This window comes from Passer montanus, unplaced genomic scaffold, assembly GCF_014805655.1.
Source record: "Passer montanus isolate IOZ18808 unplaced genomic scaffold, ASM1480565v1 scaffold221, whole genome shotgun sequence".
Classification (NCBI taxonomy): domain Eukaryota; kingdom Metazoa; phylum Chordata; class Aves; order Passeriformes; family Passeridae; genus Passer; species Passer montanus.
Genome location: NW_024366827.1, coordinates 337,092 through 354,675, shown reverse-complemented (window position 1 = coordinate 354,675; position 17,584 = coordinate 337,092). Strand labels below are relative to the sequence as shown.

General features: G+C 40.2%; 1 protein-coding gene, 1 long non-coding RNA gene and 1 other non-coding gene across 3 annotated transcripts in view; 1 reads left to right on the top strand and 2 right to left on the bottom strand.

Annotated features, from left to right (window-relative positions):
* The window catches only part of LOC120502543 (neurotrypsin-like), a 33,452-nt gene extending 19,196 nt beyond the window's left edge, over positions 1-14,256 (top strand). The window contains 6 exon segments of the mRNA XM_039710051.1: positions 160-301; positions 3,911-4,116; positions 4,804-4,882; positions 6,835-6,957; positions 9,780-10,060; positions 11,706-14,256. Coding sequence (XP_039565985.1) covers positions 160-301; positions 3,911-4,116; positions 4,804-4,882; positions 6,835-6,957; positions 9,780-10,060; positions 11,706-12,013 — 1,139 coding nt within the window. The 3' untranslated portion in view covers positions 12,014-14,256.
* Positions 14,257-15,746: 1,490 nt separating this feature from the next.
* LOC120502544 lies at positions 15,747-17,553 on the bottom strand. The gene is made up of 2 exons (XR_005627546.1): positions 17,365-17,553; positions 15,747-16,953 (listed from the first exon to the last, which is right to left on the bottom strand). It is a non-coding gene; the product is annotated as an uncharacterized LOC120502544 (long non-coding RNA).
* Positions 17,099-17,229, bottom strand: LOC120502547. The gene has a single exon (XR_005627548.1). It is a non-coding gene; the product is annotated as a small nucleolar RNA SNORA24 (small nucleolar RNA).
* Positions 17,554-17,584: the final 31 nt, after the last annotated feature.

Below are 17,584 nucleotides of genomic sequence, written 5' to 3'. Positions count from 1 at the left end.
CTGCTTCATTTTGCCAACCAGGATGCATATGACTACTTTAACTGCTGATATTAGGCTTGTTGAATGTAAGTATCAGTTGTACTAAATATAATGAAAATAACTAAAAGTACCAGTTCTTGCTTCTGTTGCTGTGAGCTGACAGCAGTAATTTATTCCCAGGTCCTCCCATCAGGCTGATGGATGGTGAGAATAAGAAAGAAGGACGTGTGGAGATTTTTATCAATGGCCAGTGGGGCACAATTTGTGATGATGGATGGTCTGATAAGGATGCAGCTGTAGTCTGTCGACAGCTTGGCTACAAGTAAGCAAACTCATTAAGCTGTTTATCAAGTTATGTTTTCTGCATCTAAAGATCTTAAGTTTCTGCAACCAAATAGCACAAACAGGTCTAATAAGATAATGTGTGTCTTTTAAAACTTGTCAGTTTGGCATATTTTTAGAAAAATGTATTTCTACTATTTGTATGAAAAGTAGTAAGGCTACATCTTCAAAAAGAATATTCATTAAGCAGCACAACTGGGAATGGGAATGTTAGTATTCAAAAGTGTGCCAGTCTGACTGGAAACAGAAATGCAAGTTAGTGTGAGTTATTAAATATTTTTCATTAGAAGTTAAACATTCCAAATTATTAGTCTATTAATTAAATACAAAATTTTAGTTGTCATATTAATTTCAAAAACAGGTCAGTGTCCACTGTCACGAGGTATGGATATGATGACTGCAGATTCAGATGCAAGGACACCAGCTACTGAATTCCTAATTTAATGCAGTTTCTCCTTCATCTACTGATCTGGCTAGATTTGCTGTAGCTCGAAGATCTGATGAAACAGTTACACGATGGCTCCAGTCTGCATGAAAGTAATTTCAATAAGCTTCATTTAATACAGGAATAGACCTGACAGAACAAACCTACCCTCTAATTAAAACCACTGCAATATATGTGTCACTCTTGAAAGAAATCACTTAATCAGGCTTACACTGCTCATCAGCATTTTTCTTCTGGATACCCAAGAGCAGCAAAAAGATAACTATAGGGCAGATATATAAATAGCAGTACTAATAAGACTTGAAAAATAGCCAGAATAGTATTATTCTGGTATTATATATAACAGGAAATTAGTGAAATGTCTTCTCCAAGTGTATTTATAAAGAAATTTGAGCTGAAGAAATACAAATCCTATTAACTGTTTGTTGTATTTAACAATGTGAAGTTAGTCCAACCAAATATCATCACCTTATGTCTGAACACACAATATATAGCTTGTAAAAACTCCCTGGTATTGATTTAGTAAAAGCCTATTTAAAAGCCCTACTACTACACTATGGCTTCAAAATGGTAAAACTTGACTTACAACTCAATATATCACTCTTACAAGTTACCTAACTTGTTAATTCCAGGAAAGGTGTCCATCTATCCTAATCCACTTGATTTCCTTATTAACAATATAATGAATAATAATAATACTGCATCTGAAAAGCTCAGCATTGTTATTGTGCATGGCCCTTGGTGTGGGAGAACTGAGAGGAAAAAGACCTGACGCCACTTCTCTCCAGGAACAGATGTGAACTGACAAAAAGGTTGTTTCTCTGAGGGTCATCAGTGCATAAATAGCTGGCTTGGAAAGCAGCAATTAAGGGACACCCCATGTGTTTGTGGGGGTGCACTAAAGCCAGCTGTAAGGGCACATTCCAGCATGTTACAAATACATAGTACATTTGTACCTTCAGAGATTTCCCAATTATATGAAATAATTTCCTCTGTTAAGCTGCACGCTTTGCTCAAGAACACCACAATTTTTTACAGTTGTTTCCTAAGATGTTCTTCAGGGTGGGTTGGTTTGGGTTTTCTGTGGTGCTGTTGGTTGGTTGGTTAATTGGTTGGGTCTGAAAAGCTTTCATTCCCATTATCAGCAAACTGAGAGATTACTGATACACAGTAAGAGATTGCTTTCATACAAAGGTAGGAAGAAGGAGGTAGTGCCCTTATTAAGTAACTGATAAGATCTGGAGAGAGAATTCTGTACTAAACTGCAATAAATACTTCTCTGGGGAAGGATAAGAATACTATGGTTGGTGATTGATAACAAAGTACTTTTCAATAACCTGAGGAACTTTAGAACAATGCCCTAAGGCAGAAACTGTTATTTAACAGAGATACCAAAATCAGGTAAGAATTTACAATGAGTGCCTGTACTGTGTCACTGTTTTGTAACAGCAAACATGAACACACGAGCTACCCACAGGTATCACAGAGTCAGACTTATTTTTTTGTGGTTATCTGTAAACAGAGTACCCCTCACAAAAGAAAAACATTTGGAGCAAGAGTCACGCTATTTGGGACTGACAAGTCAAATCATAGTAAACTCATTAGGCAGAGATTGTCCTATACTGGTTCCTGGTTCCAAAGGCAGTTAAGGCTTTGGACTATCTGGCAAATACCTCCTAACCATGGAAATTGAAAATTTGTAATGATTTGTGGTATTGTCTCTCATGTAGTGTTTAATGGGCTTCTCTTTCCTGGCTTTTTACAATTTTTGCATTCTAAACAATGTTCCCTGCTTGGAAATCCTGCCCACCTACCCTTCAGGACAGAGTAAAAAAATCCACACAGGCAAAGCTATCCACATGCAAAAGTTTCAAAAGAGAGGAAGCTCCTGTGTTACTTTCATGTTTCAGTTATATGGATGTGGCAATTGAGAGCTGGTTCAGTTTGAGCCATCCACACTTCTACTGCGACTGAGCTTTGAAAATGGTTGGACAATTCAGGATTCCTCCCCAAAAGACCAAACGCAGCTCAAGAAGGGATGTAAACTCTTCATCCCACTCTCACCTACCTTCCCCAACACTGCAGGTATTAGAGAGGTACAAAAAGTGCTGTAAAGGGAGAGAAATACTTTCTTGCCTAATACATTTTCATAGTCAAATTCTGTTTCTTTGCTCCAGCATTTCACCACATCTGCAGCTACAGTTCTGCACAGTTACAGTATGCACAGAAGCAGTACTTTACAATATACAATTATAAAATATCCTTTAAAATGGAAACTGAAATTCCATATATCCTTACCCCAGTAAAATGTCAGTAAATTGCTCTTAACCAATAGGTAAACTTGTAGTTCAGGCACACTTAGAGGTGTCTGTGTCTTCCTGCCCCATTTCTCTGTATAGCCAGTTGGGTGGTCTCTCACTCATAATTCCTTCTGCCTCTTAAACCATATACAACAAAACATCTATTTATAAATTAAGAAGATTAACTAATTAACAGTAATACTCTATCACAGGAGTTGCCAAACAAGATGCTCAAATGCAACACAAGCACCAAGTACTGGGTTCCTCCCAAGAACAGGGGGGTGCAGACCCTGAACTGGTCTCCAATCACATGACAATTTTAGACCTCAAATATGGGGTGCCCTGTAAAAAAAAACATGATAAAAAATATTTTAGTAACTACTAACAACTGATAGGTCTGTACGTCATCGCTCCTACTGCACCACAAGTATACTGTATTTAACTGGCCCATCTATCTGAGGGAATCAGGCCTGAACAAATTATTTTTAGCTTTCACAGATGCTGACTTTATACGAGGATTAAAGAGATTATGAAAAAGCAGCTTTCACATATTTCGTTTTATGGCAAAATATAATGCTGATACAATGTAAAATAATTTGCACATTGCCTTCTAACAGATACACAAAAGCAGTTTTTAAACATTAATGAAATGTAGCAATTTTGTCAAAGTTTTATTTTTTGTACTTACCAGAATAAGAGAGGTGATGGAAGGTGCTTGCTATCAAGTGAAACAGTGACAGGGTTTAGAATTAAACTCAATGTCTTTGACAACTCACTTGGAAATTTGAGTAAAATGTAGAATAATGCCTCAAAATGTTTAATAAAAAATATGCTCTGTTTGCAGAGGTCCAGCTAGAGCCAGGACAATGGCCTATTTCGGTGAGGGCAAAGGCCCGATCCATGTGGATAACGTCAAGTGTACAGGAAATGAGAGGTCCTTGGCAGACTGCATTAAGCAGGACATTGGGATGCACAACTGCCGGCACAGTGAGGACGCGGGGGTCATCTGTGACCACCCCAGCAAGAAAGTCCCTGGGAACAGCAATAAAGGTGAGGCCCTGTCATGAGGGGCAGAACAGCAGGTCCAGGTGGGCAAGTGTCATGGTAGGAAGAGACAGACTTAACAACCCCACCTCACAGAGGAAACAGTTTTATAAAAAACAGTTATAGAACAAAAGGGGTGGGAATCCTCTCTGCTGACACCGTGTGAGCTTATTCTTTGCAGCCGCGCAAAGGAAGCACAAAGACTACTCCATCGATACAGGGTATTTGCTGACATGGTTTAGAGCAGCCATGTTTATTAAGCTGCTTGAGGGACATGATGCAAAAACCTAAATAGCTCCTTTCAGCTTTTCAAGGTGTAGGTTATCCTCAGATAAGGACTAAGACCTGTGTGGTTGGCCATGGTCTGCTTCCACTTACGGGAAGTAAGGAAGAGCCCTACAAAATCCTGCATGTGAGAAGCAAAGGTGTAAATTACTATGATCACAGTCAAAAGAACTCAGCTACAAAGCATTTCCAAGTCTTGAAAGAATTCAGTGTATTTTCCCCAGTCAAAAGATCTCAGCGATAAAGAATTTCTAAGTCTATTTTCCAATCAAAATCTGCCTTTTAAAAACTACCATGAAACACAGAATAACTTCAACTTTTACATTTTTTTTAAAGTTACTTCTCATTGAATATTGGCCACTTTTCATGTTGAGTTTAACATTCTCTACATCTCCCTTTCTGGTTTAGATTCTCTTGCTTCTGTTTGCGGGCTGAGGTTACTCCATCGTCGACAAAAGCGAATAATTGGTGGGAAAAATTCTTTACGGTAAATAATTGGTAAAGAGAAATAATTTTGAATATAAAGCTTCTAAGACATGTATTTGCCACAAGCAGTTTGCCAAATTTACAATTTTGTTGTAGGCTTGTTGTTTGTTTTTCTTTTGAGTTGTCACGATGTAGGAGTAGAAATATACCCAAAGCAAATTTGGCAGGAAATTAAAAAGTATTAATTGATAAGTACTTGCAACATTAGTTGAAAATCTGTAGATGCTTGTGGGTAAAGTCCTTGAATGGTTAAATTTTTAACTTACAAAATAGCTATTTTACTTTTATCAGAGGATATCTTCATATCAGGATGTGAGCTATAAAAACAGCTATTAATACAGTAGAAGGTTTTAAATGCCACCTACACAAAAAAAAAGAGGCCTGGGTATGATTCACTGCCTAAGACCTTATTTTCTTTCATAAAATAAGCCTTGATGATGACACAACTAAAAAACTAGGAGGCACTGACTTTACGTTTTAACGGTTGTGACTAAACACACAAAAAAATATCTACACAATCTTACAAAAGGCATTGTAAAAATACACTAACAGTATCATTACATGGCACTATGCAACCTGTTTCAAAGTACATGCACAGCACTGATCAATCCATTTCTAAGAAGACACTGCCCAAGTGAGAGAGCTTCAAAGCACAGTAACAAGAGGGAGCCCAGAAAAATATTTTAACACAGCCAGATAAAGTAAAGTAGGATTACTTATCTTAGAAACAGACAGATGAGATAACAGATAATGCATAGCACAGGAAGAGACTGAGAATTCTTGCCTCAGAATATGAGTTCTAAGGACACTTGCTAAAATGCAACAGTGACAATGTATTGCACAATTCAGTCAGAGCAAAGAAGCTGGTCTCATCATAAATCAGTACAGGGATGTTAGATGAAGCAAAAAGGTGATAAAAATCCAGCAGTGCATGCAGAAATGCTTCAAATTCAAGAAAGGGAGCATATGTATGTATCAGAAAAGGACTCAATGTCACAAGAAGTCATTAAGACAAGGAAGTTGAGGAAGTTTGAAAAGAACTGGATACTTATATATGTACCAGCAAATCCAAAGATGTCTGAATCACCTCATTTTAGAAAATCATATTAAATCCTATCTTTCAAAATGGAGAAGTGTCTAAATTCTTTAAGAGAAGTGTTTTATTTTTTATGGGAAGTAAATTCCTCCACCTTACTTTCACACATTTGGCACAGGTAACTCTGAGATGCTGGACTAGATGGCCCCTGGCAGCTCTTGTTGTCCAACACCCTCATTCAAGTTGACAGTACTCAGAAAACACCTAGACTACTACTACTTGCTTACTCTTAAGATGCTGCTGTTGCCTACAGGTGCATCTCTCCCCCTTTCCCTTCTCTGACTCCTAATGTATTAAACCAGCATAAAAGAATCCATCCTGTATTCGTAGGTATGCAAATATGGCCACATCTACTATAAAAACCAGATAATCACAGTCTGAAAAAAGGTGCTCTTCTATACTTGAGACTTCTATCGTTGCTTTATACCTCTTGTTTTGCCACCTTCCTCTCTCATTGAAGACAGGGATGGATGCTGGGTTCAGCTTTTCAAGAAATTCCCCTTTCTCCTCTCCAGCTGACAGGAAATTTCTGGTTTGTTGACTTGGACGGTATTTGACAAGCAACCCACAGAATATATTTTTGGCTCAATGAATGCAATCTGAGAAGAGAAAATTCAAATAGTTGACTGTGGGAGGAAACACTTAAGAGTGCTGGAATGCCCAAATTCTCTGTGAAGTAATGTGGACCATTGTTAAAAGGAATCCTGAATGTTGCCAGGATATAAAATATTCCCCACCCCTAATAAACAGCACGTTTTGTAAGTAAGCTGTGTCAGTCAAAGAAAGCCGACAGGATGCACGTTGCAGGTAACCCGAGTTCCCCACTGCTGTACACTGAACGCCGTGTCTCTGTGCAGGGGCGGCTGGCCGTGGCAGGTGGCGCTGCGGCTGAAATCCTCTCATGGCGACGGGAGACTCCTGTGCGGTGCCACTCTCATCAGCAGCTGCTGGGTCCTCACTGCCGCACACTGCTTTAAAAGGTGGGTCTCTCTCCAGTAGTGCACCGTGGTTTAAACTGTTTTGTTGTTCTGGGCATATGCAAAACCATTACAGTTCAAGCCCATGGAAAACTGTTCCAAGAGTTGGCCTTTGGTTTTAAAAAACCCTACCACTCAACTTCCTTTCCTTCAAACAAACAAAACACCTGAATGCATTGAAATTATTTGGGTGTTATCATTCATGTGATTTATATTCACCACTTCAGCATTTTAATGAAAAAAATATAGACAACACTTCAGACATTTTAACTTTCTGTTCAAAAAAAAATGCAGTTTATGGCTTTTAGATTATAGTGAAGACAACTGAGCAGACACCAAACATAGGGAATGGAATATTTTAGATTAAATTTGGTAACAACAGGTCCTGACAGTGATAGACATTTTTACTGTATCACAGCAGTAACTAAATGCAGGACTTCACTACTGATGAAGTTACTGAAGTATAAAAGCATTAACTTGCACAATAGGGAAGCTAATATTGTGATTAGTGATTATTTCATTGGAATAGGCTGGGAAAAAACATAGAGGAGCACTACAATTTTGAGGATATTTGCTAGAGTTTGCTCAAGTGAGCTGCAAATGTTTCAAATTTTGATTTTGAGCCTTTCCCTTTGAACACTAGTAACTAAAATGAAGAGTCAGATACACTTTTACTCAAATACAGTGTGTATTACCTTTGCTGTGCACCAGATGCACATCTTTTCTTGTGTCCTGAAACCATGAAGGACTTTCCTTGGTAATATTTCAAGCTGAAACAGTCAGTTATTACAATTTCCAGCTATTTGAACTGATGTCCTAGGTGCTTCTGCAGAACTATGGAAGCTCTTTAGTTGCTTATATCAAAATTCATAGACAATGACTTCCTATTTCCCTGTTCATTTTCTCTGTAGTGATTGCCAAGGATGCTGCCTGAGAAAGGTCTTAAGAAAGCCTTTGATTACACTGAATGTGGCACCAAGGAGTGCCAATTTTGGATACTCTGCCGAGCACCCACAGGATGGGGCAGCAAAGTACATTGTGGTATTCCAGATTGGTGCAGCCACTCAAGGGGCTGTCACAGGCTACCCTGAAACTTACCCATGGTCTCAGGGACCAAAGTATTGTTTTGTCCCAGAAGTTATGTTTAAACTGCAATTAGACCTAAGCATGCAGCTCCAGTACCCTGGTGGATGCACTACTGTTCACTGTAAATGAGGGAAGCCTTTAGCTCTAAGCTGGCTTTGGACAGGCTAGGCTGAACTTCCAAATGATCTCAGAGTGATTTTCAGGGATAGGTTTCCAAGAGCTATCTATAGATCAAGTGCCTTCTTCACATATTTTCCACAGATGGACACCAGAAAGGCCAGTATACCATTTCTCATATCCTGGAAATTGGAATACTGCCTAAGTAACCAATGTGGGCTCATCTATACTGAGAATAAAAATTAAGCAGGTTGTTATGCATGATTATTAGAATTGTTCATCAGTGGAATTACTGGTTTCTATACTTTGGCAGATATATTATTTAAGATAAAATGTTTGAAGATTTTTTTGTTTTATAACCCATCCTTGTCTTGCATTATTCCAACAGGTATAGGGAAATTGGAAGACCTATACATTTAAAACAAATAACTGGATAATTAGAAACATGAAGCATAGAAAAAACCCTTAATGTATCCTATATACAAGTTAATTTTTGGATGAAGGGATGTTTGTTCACAGACTGCAGTTCCCTCTCCATAAAGTCTAGAAGAGAAATTTTGCTCATGGAAGACCTGAAGGATTAGACCAAGGAAGCTTTACAGACAACCAGGAATGCAACTCACAACTAGAAGAAATATTCAGTGGTACAGCTATATATTGTGCAGAAAACGGTAACATTGCTGCTTTGTCTGCTGCTCCTCAAGCAGGCTTTAACAAGCTATGGAGACCAGAACATTGCTGGATGGCTTAAAAAGAACAGGCATAGGTTGAAAAGTGATGGACCACTGTGGGTACTATTTTCTCCAAGCACATTAGAAACTTCCTGTTGAAGGCTATTAAGGAAAGGGAGAAATAAAAGGAAAAATATTTTTTCTAGCTTAGCCATATTTTAAAACCAATAGATGTACCCAACAGTACTCCCTTGTTTGCATTTTCCCTGGGAAGGGCTGTGTGTAATAAAAAAATCTTCAAAGGCATGCACAAAAAACTGTTATTTCAGCCACAGTAATAATCTCTAATGTATTTACCATTTAGTCCACAATGTGAAAGAAACTGGGATTATATCAGATGCCAAATAAGCCTAAGATTTACAGACCTCCTGTCAGTTTGACAATAGTTCGTGCTAATGATGCACAAATGCTTTGTCATCCTTACTGTAACTTGAGTTGATGTAAGAGGTTTTTATTAAGTTACCTAAGCCTCTGAAGTTCTTCAATCAACCCAAGAAGCAGGCCTGAACACTGTTGTGATTCCAGTAATTATTTGGAGCATCACAGTGATGTCAGTACTCAGGTTGCAATTACTGGCAGTTTGTGTTACCCTTCCTAAATAAATTTATAATGCATACCTTGTGCATTTGAAGTGCGAGTCATGGCCATAAGGAAATTGCCCATAAAAACATTTAAAAAGAATAAGGCACAACCTGAAACCTCAGAAGGTTTTTATATTCTTTAGGACACACTGAAATGCCTGTGTAAACATTTGAGAAAGCATTTTTGCTCTTTAAAAAAATCTTTTGCTAACATTAGTAATGTGAACAATAAAGAAAGTGATGAACTCGGTTAGCACACAGGATGTGACTCAGCCTGAGCCAGCCCTGTTTTTTTCCACCTCCATCTCAGGTATGGCAATAACACTCGCAACTACGTGGTGCGGGTTGGAGACTACCACACACTGGTGCTGGAGGAGTACGAGGAGGAAATCGGAGTCCAGGAGATTGTGGTGCACAAGGACTACAGGCCTGACAGCAGTGACTACGACATTGCCCTGGTGAGGCTGCAGGGGCCCGAGGAACAGTGTGCAAGGTTCAGCACCCACGTTTTACCTGCCTGCTTGCCACTGAGGAGGGAGCGGCCACACAAAACTGCTCCCAACTGTTTCATCACTGGATGGGGTGACACAGGTAAAATAATTTCCATGCACCAATCTGGTTATCTGAGGCTGTTTAAAAAAAAGAGCCAACTCAAATAATTAAAAGAAGAAAATGCTCAAAATGAAAGTATTTTCTTCTTTTTTAACATAGGCAAATATTTTCTCTTCTGATCCTTAACAAGGAATGACAGTATTTTGCTCACTGATTATCGTTTGTATTTCTATCCAAGCAGTGATTAACCATGCCACTCTAAATCACAGACCCTGTCAGTAAAGCGGCCTCATTAAGAATGACAAACAGGAATAAAAAGCTTATTTGTTGCCAGGCACACCCTGCACAGCTGCTTATCACCCCCTGCCTCAGTACATAACTAACAGCTCTAACACATTTAAGGTTTCAAAGGTAAGGACTATGAATATTTTAATTTTAAAAAGGTTATTGAAATTACAGTACTTCAATAGAAAAATGGATGGAAAATATACACATAATAGAATTTCAAATAACATTTTTGTATTCCCTGTTACCACTGACATTTTCAACCAGCTTGGATTTAAATAGTAGAACATCTTGCCAAAATTTGCAAGAGCCTCAACGCAATCTGCACTCCAGGCATCTACTTGCTTTTTTCGGTCAGTACAAGATTCTTCTTCTTCAAAGGCCTTTGTCCTTTAAATGTTTCACAAATTAATAATCATGTTTTACTTTTAGGTTTTTGTGGTGCTGAATACAGTACAAGACAGCAACCACACTTGAGCCTTTGTTCCAGTGACTCAAACTGACAAGGCACAAGACAAGTATCTGCCCCTCCTCTTTACATGCACTAATCTGTGTGCGCAGGTGTCAGGGTCACTGCACAACAGTAAATGAGAGAGACACGTAGGGTCGGTATTTTGCTAAAAATAATTGTTAATTCATTGCTAGCTCTGTCTAGCCTTTTTACATAGTTCACTGAAAGTTCTGCAATACTGTTAACTTAGGACATCTATTTCAGGCAACATTAACCACTGCAGTAATTGGCTTCAATTTATGGTAAGAAATTACATCATTGCACTACCTCAGCTGACATTTCACACTTACTATATGAATCATAATTGCTTCACAATTTATAAGATTTTACTCAAAAAAAAGGTAAAGCCAACACTGGCTTTCATTTCCCATGCTTTCAACTGAAAGAGGTGCAAGCTATGGAAAAAAAGTAGAAAGATCCCTTTGAATGCTCTACTTGGAAGCCACCAGAAGATGCAGCACCTGTTCAGGATGAGCTACACTAGATTTGAACTGGTGACATAGAAATAAAGGGTTTCTACTGCTTTACTCTCAGCTGCTCAAGACTCCCCAAAACTGCTTCCACATAGAGGTATTAAAGCATATGCTCTTCTGCAGAAGACACAAAGTGCTTGGAATAAACCAAACTGCAGTCTTGGAAAGATCCAGAGAACACATGCAGAAAAGCGACTTTTTAAAAAAAGCATCTACATTTTACATTTACATTATCTACCATATTTTAGTATTATATTTAATGCAGAGATTTTTTTCAGTAGTCTTGCTTCCAAAAATTTTATGTAATGACAAAGCAGTGTGAAGACCTGAGAGTTTTCAAAAACTGGATTAAATCACATCTATGTTTCCAAGACTGACCATTGTAATGAGACAATAATTTGGATCTCCTTTTTAGGATGGGCTTATTCCAGAACACTGCAACAGGCTGCCATCCCCTTACTTCCCAAGAGGGTGTGTGAAGAGCGCTACAAAAGGAGATTCACAGGAAGAATGCTCTGTGCTGGAAACGTACAGGAACAGAAACGAGTTGACAGCTGTCAAGGAGACAGCGGTGGACCACTGATGTGTGAACGGCCAGGGGAAAGCTGGGTTGTGTACGGTGTGACCTCCTGGGGCTACGGCTGTGGGGTCAAAGATTCCCCAGGTGTCTACACAAAAGTATCATCTTTCGTACCCTGGATTAAAAGTGTGACCAAACTATAAATGCCCATAATGAAAACCAAACTTTGAGGCAGGACAACTTGAACAGCACATGCAGTGCACAGCTGGGGCCCACAGTGGGTGGAAATAGACGTTTTCCTGATTCGTGTGTTTTTGTTTTCATTAAACCCAAGCTGTATACATACACTCAAGCCTTCCAGTTAGGAATTACTGTCCTTCCCGTTCCAGAAGTTTAAATATTGCATGAACAAGTTACCATGTATCTAAGGAGAAAAGTGATAGCCAGCTAGAGTAATACTGGAGCAGGACAGCTGGAGACTTTGCCCACAAGACGGTAGTGCCAAGCTATTTATGCTCCAAGCTTCTCTACACTTAATTACCAATCTCAATTAATTTTCAGTCTAGTTTATTTAGTCTATTATTTCCATGATTTTACACTCAGTCTCCTAAATCTGACTCATGTTCCAGTAGCTTCTGAGACCACTCATAGCCTGATTCTTGATAAGTAATTCTGAGTATGTGTTAAATGCAGGAAGGAAAATAATGGTCAATAATCACATTCCCAGCTAATTGGCTAAATGTCCTCACAGTTTAGTGTGCCTAAAGTACATTCCCAAGTAAAAGAGGCAGTACAGTGACACTTTCCCCACAAACATCCGGAACAGATGCAAGTACTTCACCTAAGCAGCATTTGTCCTATTTCTGAAATTTGTATTTTTGAGTACATACGGCATTTTGGAGACGATTTGCTTTTTCTATTTACCACTAGCTGTCAGTACAGTGTCAGACTAACAAACATCCCTATCCTTTCATTGCTGGGCTTTGCTCAAGCAGTGCAAAGAACCTCAGTCAACCCTACCAGACAAAGTTATATGTACAATGGAGTAGTTGAGCTCAAACTTGTCTGAAAAGTTCTATAGTCTTAAACTATGTTTTCTATAAAGTAATATTTAAACAACTCTCTCCTGCTTAGTTGCAACACTGGTTCAGACTGATCTCACATGAAAGCTTAGTTTTCAGTGGCTTCTAAAGCACCAACACATCTTGATTTCGTTTAATTACATTTCCAAATACTGTTCCCCATGCTATGAAATCCTTAACAACTTATTAAAAAATGCACTGATAACCAATTTACTGTCCTTTGAGAAAGGGCCACCACAATGAACCTGGAACACAGCAGGTAATCACCGCCTTTGTGTAACACTGAAAGGCATCAGTCCGGAAGTTGCCTGTGAACTGACCCACCGGGGAGGGAGCCACAACAGCTCCGCACTACAATCCCCATGGTCCAAGAGTGCCCCAGGCATCACAGTGACAACCATGCTCAGAAAAACACAACTGAAAGCTGTGGGTCATGAAACACTCCAGTGCAACAAGAGTGGCAGATGAGTGTCACCACATAGTGATTGTGCAAACTGCGACCACCAGTGGGTGTTTCCCAGTTTCCTATTCCCCAAACTGGCTATGACTGTGTTGTGTGGCGTTTTGTGAAAACGTGCGGTGCTTGCATTCATGCTGTAAGTGGGCAATTACTCATTTTTGTATTGTTGTGTCTCTCTGGTGTTATAACAAATGTCCAAATGACTCACTTGCATGTGAAGTGGCAATGACATTGCTGAAGCCCATATAATTGAACATTTAGCCCTTAATATCTCCAACCTCAAATTTAAGTTTTCAAGAGTCAGGACTAATTATTGTAACTGGTGCTAAACTAGTACATGAGGTGCTTTAAAACATTTTATTTCTCTGTAATTCCACACTATTTCAAATAGTGCAAAATATTTTAAAACATCATAAATCACTGTACTGTGACCACCTACTGTTAGACCAATGCAAAACACTGTGCTAAGTCAACTTCAAAACCATTACATTTTAATTTTTATATAGCCCTTAATTACAAGGGAAGTCAGCCTGTCAAAAGTATCTGCATGTAACATCCGAGTTTTGCTGTACAAGACCCGTTGCGACTTGTGGTGAAGTAGGCAACATAGTGCAATATATGTGTTATATACCATCCTTTAAGAGCTGCACCGCAGAAATAGGTTACTTTGAGGGGGAACTAAGCCTGCATACTAAGTGTAGTAAACATTTAGATTTAGTACAGTACTTTGTTGGTTTTGCTTTTAATAGAATGCTGTTAGATTTTAAAACGTTGCACTACTGCTTCCATGCTGAGCATGCCTTCTCAGTTTCTAACAAAATGAAATTGCCTCCATCTTATGCCATTCTCATTTGTTCAGTGAGCCTGATGGTGTACATGTATACAATAAAAGCTGCCACACTGACTACAGTTTCTGTATGTTAATACTGTGGATGTACAAGCAGCTGCTGCAGAACATCAGCTGGGTAAACCTCACACAGGCTGTACCCAAGAAAGGGGACTCTTGGAATCATCTTCCTCAAAGCGTATAAATGTAGGGCTGTTTTCTCCAGGAAAGTTTGTTTCATTCCCAGTACTTTAACTCAGACCAGTTATGTTGTCCTAAGTTCATGCTACACCTTTAAAGCTGTTTAGTAACTGTAGTAACTGTATTAATGGTGGCACAAACCAAGAAAACACTTGGCACTGGTTACCAGATGAGAAGACCATCCTCAAGAGACATGTCTCCAGGTTCCCCAGCACCATGAAGACAGAGCCCTCCCGAACTTCCTAAGTTTTTATTTGCCAGAGAATACACAATACAGGAATATCACTGCAATTGTTACACAAAGCCTCCTTAATGTGTATCTTACCTCAACCCTAAGCAACTCCCCAAAAGAAAAGGGCCAGTCTGCCTGGCATTTGCTAAACTGGCATTTACCTACTGAAGATAAGCAAGTAACTGCCCTTGCAGAACAGACGTAGTAATTTCTACAAGTGCTGAGGTTACTAGAGGTCCAGTGGTTTAGGAAATAAGGGAGCTCACAGTACACACTGCTGGCTACCAGGCTTGGCAGCCACCATCTCGGAATGCAGAGCAGTAAGCCATATGATGGGGCTGTTACAAGAAGAGTAATCCTGCACCACCAGTTAAACAGGTGTGCTGTCACTCGTTACAGCGCCACACGAGAAAACACATTCAACTGTACTTCCGCTTGGGCAGAAAGAGGATATGCTTAAAAAAACTGGAAAGATTCCTATGACAGCTCCCTAATTTGCCCACCAAAGACAAGCACCAGAAGTCATTTCCTCAGATCTAGTCCCTGCTGTAATTAGAGCTCACAGTTCTACTCCATTCATTTCAAGCAGGAATCCTGACCTCAGCTGCTGAACGCTCAGCAGCAATTAAGACGGCATGCTGATCATCTCAGTTCTGGCTTCAGAGATTCTGTTTCCCAGTCCTTTCAAACCCTCCCTTTCCCTCCAACTTTTCAGTTTCCAACTATTTGCAAAAAATACATTATTATTATTCAAGATATTCCATACGAGATTGTGCCAGCATAACTGGTATTCACTAAGACAGTACATGTAAGTAAAATATATTGTCTGAGTATGCAATGATTCACTATCTACTGGATCGCTCTCAATTTTCTTACATATGGATCCCTCAGCAACTGCAAAAATCAACTTTAAATAAAGTTGTTGTTTCTGCCCTGCAGCACTTACCTCTGATTCAAGCTACACCACTTCTGGAGTGGTTCCCAGACAATGCATCAGCCTCCTGAAAGCACAGATTCTGCCCAAAAGGTGTGTCCCCAGAACAGGCAGATTTGGCATGTATAAGTAATCCTGACAAACATGTCTAGGTCTAGTCGTAGTTACCAGCAGTTTTTCAAGAAAGGAACCACACTTGCAGCCAGCCATGTCTCTTTATTGACTTATTCATACATTCAAATACTTTACATTCACAGACACCAAAACTACAGCTGGAGTTCCCACTCCCATTTTCCAGACTTCAAAAACTTACCCACAGCTTCTGCGGCCCAGGGACACTCACTGCAAAAACCTCTCCAACACTCGGAGAGCAGAGGGGCTGTCCCTGTCGGGGCAGCAGCCACCCAACTACCAAAACCGTACTGTGAGAGCTTCAGGCTTAGTGACAGCCCGAGGAGAGGAGCAGCACTTAATGAGATCCTAATTGTATTTGCCTCTATTAAGCAGTCAAGGCTATTTTTAGGCACAGAAAGCTGGGTTCCAGCCCTACTCCATCAAGATTAGATAGACTGCAGAAGCTCTCATTAACGCTTCAAATTTTAACTTTGTTTAAAAATCGAAGTAAAGACCTAGCCTAAAATTAGCTTTTACTAGCTCTGCTTAACATTCAGAAATATTACTGCTCCCAAAAGGCATCAATTCCAGATGATTAAACACATCCACCCTACTCTAACTGAAAATTAACAGGTTTAGACAGCTACTCCTAAATCCACATGTGGAATTTAGCCCCATCTTCTTTCAAGAGGGTTTTTCTCCTGTAAAAACAAGTTTGAGGCAGTTTAATACTGCTACAGGAAACACAAACTGCAATCATCACCAAACAGCAGGACGCTTTCCCAGAAGTTGTAAAGCTGCTCTGAAACAAAGCTGTTGGTATTAACTTCCAATATGCCTTGTTCCTACAGCTGCAGTTTTCTCTTAGTACTCACATGCTTATAAAAAAAGACACTCCTCTTGCCCAGGATATCCCTGACAAATCTGTGCACTTAGATGCTTCTAGTTTGGCAGGCAAAGTACTGGCAGTGTGTTTTCTATGCTAAGAATAGAGGATTATGTTTTCTAATGTCTCTACATTCAAACCCAATTCCTTCTGGTCACATTAATGTACTTGATTACACTTTTCTGTCCCGAAAACACATAAAAATGAAGCATGCCTTAAAATAAAACACCATGATACCTTGATTTCAAAGTACAAGTCACAGCAGAGTAATTGTCAAACATAAATTATCAAATCGGTATTATTCCTGCTCCAAATCTCACCTCCGAAGAGCTTATTAGGCACAGCCAAATACTTTTTGGGAAGAGAATCTTTAACAGCTACGTCTCCATCCTTTCAGCTTCTGTGCGCCTGAGGAATTAAAAAAGAAGAAAAAAAGTTTTTTTTAAACTGGGCTGTAATAGTTTACTGGAAGGGAAAAAAGGGCAGAAACCTGAAAAACCAAACAACAAAAATACAGCCAAAAAAGGGGGAGGCTAACCCCATAGTATAATCGGTTTGTTACTTGCCACAGTCAACGACTCCTACCCACGAGAGGGTAAAAGTTTTGCCAATTAGCAAGGCCCTGCTCTTCCATGTCTAGGAAGGGAGTGAGCCACAGACGGCAGCTCCCATGGAGTCATGGATCTCTGCTTCCCCCACCACCGCTCTGGCCGCCACGTGGCGGCCGCCATTTTCCCTCCCTCATGTGGGCCCCGGCCCCGCGCGGCCAGCTCCCCCTCGTCCTCCCTGTTACGCAGCCCACGGCTTCACGGAGCCTACCTTCTATCTGTTACGCTCCGCTCCTTTGCCGCCGTGGAGGAGAAGGCGCCCGATCCGCGAGCAGCGCCGCCACCGCCCCTTCGCCTTCTCCCTTCACCCTTCCCCTCCGCTTCCCGCGGCCGCCGCTCCCCCCTCAGTGCCAACGGCCGCGCCGCGCGCCCCCCGCTCCCCCCTCAGCGCCAACGGCCGCGCCGCGCGCCCCCCGCAGCGCCAACGGCCG